Genomic DNA, 5,233 nt, shown 5'->3' with positions numbered 1-5,233 from the left:
TTTTTATATGCATCTCTGGGTGGACAGACGCAGCGACTGTAGCAATAGGCTCAAACGTGTCAGAGATTGTGAGGTTGGCACAGGATAGGACTGGGTGAAGATCTATTGGTCATAGGGTCTTTATGGGTCATACTTGAAGGCATCTAACAACAACAACAACAGCAACAACATTAACAACAACAACAACAACAACAACAACAACAACAACAAGGTGACTGTGACCAAATGAGATTGTGTGTGTGTGTGTATCTGTGTATTTTGGAAATTGTATCCTTCCGTGTTTCTCTTCTGGTGAGATGTGTAAAGTTCCTTCTCCTACCTGACAACCAGAAAAAGGGTGTGACCAGTCCTGTTAAGCTCTAATCCTCCAAAGCTGAGCACTAACAGGAAAGGGATTCAGCAACACTGAAAACCAAGAAGAGTTACTGACCTGCTTTTCTCCAGGGTCTGAAATAACCCAGAAGCACAGCAGCGATGACCATCCCACCAAGCAGGCATGGAGATAACCAAGAAATCAGTGAGCTGCTTCTTCTGAGGGTAAGCAAGACCTGAGGACCTGAGGTGGGGAGGGGAGAGGTGACCTTGAGCAGTGAGGAATAAATTAAGAAATATCTGCCACTAAGAGACTCTCAGGGAGATGGATTGGAACAGTGACTGTAACAATGGACTCAAGTATAACAGAGATGGTGAGGCCCAGGATAGGTAGGGTTCAGGTTTGTTGTTCATGGGGTCACTATGAGTCATAGTCTATTCACCAGCACTTAACAACAATAACAACAGCATAGAAGAGCCAGAATGGCAGGCAGTAGGGGGAACAGTGTTGCTGCACAGATGGTGATAGGAATGGTTCAGGATATCAGCATTGATAGATTAAACCTCACCTGACCACAACCTCCCATTCTCCAAGGGCTTCAGCTGACCACAACCTTCCCATTCTCCATGGAGTTCAGTAATCCCCCCTCCCAGGATTCAGTGGACTCCAGGTAAAGGCATTGCTCAGGCATTATGGGAACTATGAAGAAGAGTGAGACCCGACCGCGCCAAGTGGCTGGGCCTCAGAGCCGGGTTGGAAGACAAGAGGTAACATTAAGGCAGTTTCCTCAGCTCACTCATTTCCCTGGAGACATTGTTCACAGCCTCGCAGGAGTAGTTCCCAGCGTCCTGCTCTGACTTCACCAGGAAGAGGATGGAGGCAGCTCCACCCTGTGGGGCTGAGTGGTTCCCCATGATCTCCCCATTGTGGTAGAACAGGTACAGAATGGGAGAGGAGCCATTCTCTGCCTCACAGAGGAGCTCTACCGTGTCCCCCTCAGCAAGGCCAGCAGCTCCCGATTGGAAGGTGATCAACGGACGAGACACAGGCACTGGAGGGCACACGGAAGTGATTAACAGTGGGACACCCAGACTCTCTCTCAGCGAGAGGTTACCATTCCCTCCTCCCCTTGAGTCCTTCTCCCTCTCCCAGGGGTCCTCCCATTGCCTGATTCCCAGATCATTGGGGTGATTCTCCCTCTCCCACTTACCCTGTACCCTGATCTCGAACTGGGCACTCTTTTTCTGGACTCCACCCCCCTCAATGGCTGCTTGGCACCAGTACAGCCCAGAATCTCCCTCCTGGGCTCTTGGGATACAGAATTCTTGGTGGAGGGTCCAGGACTGCAAGGCTTGACCATTCTTGTGAAAGTGGACGAAGAGCCGGGAGGCTGATCTTTGGGGGTGCAGCTTTGTTTCACATCTCAAGGTCACTGGGTTTCCCTCACGGTACACAGGAAAGCTGGCAGCACTCAGCACAGGAGGCGGGAACAGCTCTGTGGAGAGTCAGGCTCCTGGTCGTCCGGATGACAAAGTTCCTGGACACTGAGGGTTGTGCTGTAGCACATCTCAGGTCATAACCCTCCTCCCCCAAAACAAGAGACATTGAACTCCTAGGACCTGACGTTTCATCTTGAGCAAGCAGCTCTGAAAGAACCCCCTCCATCACCTGAACCTGAGCCCCACAGGGACTGTGGAGGGTCAGATCCAGCATAGGCCTTAGAGGTTATGTTGTCACGGGAGAAAGACCCTGGGTCTCCATGGGAGTCAGAGGCAGGGCTGGGTCAGAGATCTTCCCATCCGGGCACTTCCCTACTTTCCTCCCTGTGTCTAGTTATGACCAGTGTGACAGGGGATAACTCTTCAGGACAGCTTCACGGGACACCTCCAGGCCCCTGGATTGGCCTAGCACCAAGGGCAGACAGAGAGAGGGGTCCTGTCCAGAATGCAGCTGACCTTCAGAGCCCCATCCCTGACCAGCATCTTATATCCCTGCCCACAGCTGACTTGCCTTGGACACGAACCGTGATGACCTCTGAGGTTTTTCTGACAACAAGTTCCGGAATATATGTCAGCATCCCACTGCAGTGGTACTGGCCGCTGCTTTTTGCTGCTGCTCTCCCCATGGACAAGGTCTGGTTGTCACCAGAGGAGTTGAGGAAATTTCCATCTCTATAGAATTTCACCTGGGACAGTTTTATGTTTTTACTGTTCATGCTCAGGCATTGCAGAGTCAGGACATCCCCTTCAAACACAGGATCTGGTCGAACTTGGAGCAGCAGCCATACTGTGAAACACAGTGACGGGGTCACTCTTGGCTCTGCAGGTCTTACCCCGTCCACTCTTCTACCTCTAGGTCCCAGTCCAAGGCTCCCTGTTGGACTGGAGGGCTCCTGAATGGCACTATCACAGCTATCACTGGTTGGTGGCCCCAGACCTTGAGGACATCTAGGACCACACAGAGCCTAGCCTTTCCTTCATATCCATTCCTTCATCTCTCCTTGCTCTCATCTTCTTCTTGTCTTCTCCCCTCTTTCCCTTTATCCCCTCCTTTCCTCACATTTCTCTTTAGTCTTCCCTCCCATTCTCCTTGTTTCCTTTAATACTGGACTTTTCTCTAGAATTTTTACTCAGCGTGGCTCCAGTTGGGTTCATTCCATCCATAGCCCTGCTTCATTCCTCTGAACCCAATCCCCACTCCTCTGGCAAGGTTTCTTACATTCTGTCTGCCTCCATTTGCTTTTCCATGCAGGCACTATCTCTGAGTATAACTGCATCCTTACCTGGTGGAGGGGAGTCAGGGCTGGCTGGAGTCGTAGCCTGGGCTTGCTCCCTCTAACCTTTCTTGTCCGTGCTTCCCCAGGTCCCACCTCCCTCTTCATCATTGTTGTTATGTGCTGTCTGGTCGCCTGTGACTCATAGCGACCCTATGTACAACAGCCCTAAACCCTGCTCTATCTCTTGCCAATCTCATTGTCTCTGACACGCCCATCCCCATTATCCCAGTGACGGAATAAATCCGTCTCATCAAGGGTCTTCCCCTCCTGCACTGTTCCTCCACCCTCGCAAGCATGATGTCCTTCTCCAAGGACTGATCCCACCTTTCAACATGTCCAAAGTATGTGAGACGGAGCCTCAGAATCCTTGCCCCCAAGGACCATCCTGGCGTAGCAAAGAGTTTTCCCTTCCACCACAATGACGTCCTTTCACTCCAAAAATGCATCTGTGCCCCAATGTGGATAAAACGAAAGCTCCTGGGGACACAGCACTATCTACATGGCAGACCCAAGCTGAACCTGTCCGAAGACATATCCTTTTGCCAAGCCAGATACTGATATTGAGACTTCACACACCCTCAGAGCCAGGACTGAAAGCATGAGAACAATGATGAATAATAAAAGTCCTCAATTGGCACAAAGAACCTTGGGCACAAAGAGCTCCTCTATGCCAGCATCCCCCTTGTGACCCCATAGTCCTTTTCTGTTCACATCCAGGGATTCAAGGAGATCCACACCCTCCATCCTAGAAGAAATGATGCTCACAGAGGGCCTTTCACATCTGCTCTTTTCAGGAGTGTTAAGTGTTGGGCTGATCTTCTTCCTCTGGCATCATGAGCTCAAGATGTTCATCAATCAGAATTATTTCTTATTTAACAGAAAATTCCTGGGAGGTTGCTGGGATAGAATAAGCTAGAGAGCAGGAATAGCTGAGGAAGAAGATAGCTTTTTCTGTGAGCATAAAAGGGTGGGAACAAAGTCTAAGACTTTGTTGAAGAGAGACTACAGAACTACTAAGAGTCGAAGACTCTTATTTCTTAAAGGAATAAAGTGGAAGCCAATTACCACTTATCTGGAACCCGAGTCATTCTCAGGCTCAAATTAGTGAAATTGCAGATTCTCCTCTTACTGGATATTGAGCAAGATTCCTAAGGTTGGGCCCAATGGGGTGCAGCTCTGTGGATACTGCTGGGAGACCCAGTTGTCCAGTCCTGTCCACATCCATTCACTCTGGCTCAGAAACAAGTTCGGAGATGGAAAAATTATTGACATGACTCACCAGAGTTTCCACCACAAGGAACTGAAAGAAAACAAAGTGATAAAATTATGTAGCAGAAAGAACTTTCTGACACAGAGGCCAGTCACCTCAACAATAGCTTCTTCCACTTATTCTTTTACCTAACTGCCCAACTATTGAGCCATCTGAACAATAACCTTTATGGTGGACCCACTGGCCGGACTTATCTGCCCCATGATAGCTCATATGTCATCTCTTCAGACAGGTCTTATCTGTGATCTTAGTTAGAAGAATTCTCCCTCCTTATTATAAATCCTTATTATGTTATGTCCATAGCACATACTGGCTTTAAAATATTATTTTATTCCTTAAATAGCCTAGTTGCTTATCCCATGCATCCATCAGAAGGTCTGTGAGAGCAAGTTCCTGCGTATTTTATTAAATTCTGTATTTTCTAAGCCTATAATCTATTTTTTGAAATAGTGATCATTGAGCATCTGTTAAACAAATATATGAATACTGTCTTTATATCTAAGCCTGTATCAAGAGGAACAAAAATTGTAGACATAGAACTATACACTTGGGCCTGAGGACTGTATTTTCCAAACCAAAGGCAGGATCTGATTTTTCTGGTCCAATATGTCCATAGAATTCTCAGGAACAAAGTGTGGAAGTGACTAGACTGAGGGCTTAAGGTTTCTCTTGAGGAGTAATCATTAAAGAGATGAGCTGGTGAGAAAATTATGAACAAAGCAAATGTGTCTATACCTTGTATACATTGCATTGGTACTCTTAAATAAATGAATTTGTGAAGAGAATGAGTGGCCCAGGAAAAGAAGTAAAATTAAAGAATAGTGACAGATATAGCTAGACAGTATGGAAAATCCAAGAGATTGTTGTTGTTGTT

General features: G+C 47.6%; 1 protein-coding gene across 1 annotated transcript in view; it reads right to left on the bottom strand.

Annotated features, from left to right (window-relative positions):
* Positions 1–1,086: 1,086 nt before the first annotated feature.
* The window catches only part of FCRL6 (Fc receptor-like 6), an 11,785-nt gene continuing 7,638 nt past the window's right edge, over positions 1,087–5,233 (bottom strand). Inside the window, exons 2-4 of the mRNA XM_006895530.1 lie at positions 2,324–2,599; positions 1,524–1,808; positions 1,087–1,364 (exon numbers count right to left, since the gene is read on the bottom strand). Of these exons, the coding sequence (XP_006895592.1) occupies positions 1,087–1,364; positions 1,524–1,808; positions 2,324–2,599 (839 nt within the window). The remainder of the gene's footprint in view (positions 1,365–1,523; positions 1,809–2,323; positions 2,600–5,233) is intronic.

The sequence above is a fragment of the Elephantulus edwardii genome, unplaced genomic scaffold (assembly GCF_000299155.1).
Source record: "Elephantulus edwardii isolate Elephantulus edwardi_28Jun2011 unplaced genomic scaffold, EleEdw1.0 scaffold00168, whole genome shotgun sequence".
NCBI classification, from domain to species: Eukaryota; Metazoa; Chordata; class Mammalia; order Macroscelidea; family Macroscelididae; genus Elephantulus; species Elephantulus edwardii.
The sequence above is the reverse complement of the archived record's forward strand: the minus strand, read 5'-3'. Positions and strand labels throughout refer to the sequence as shown.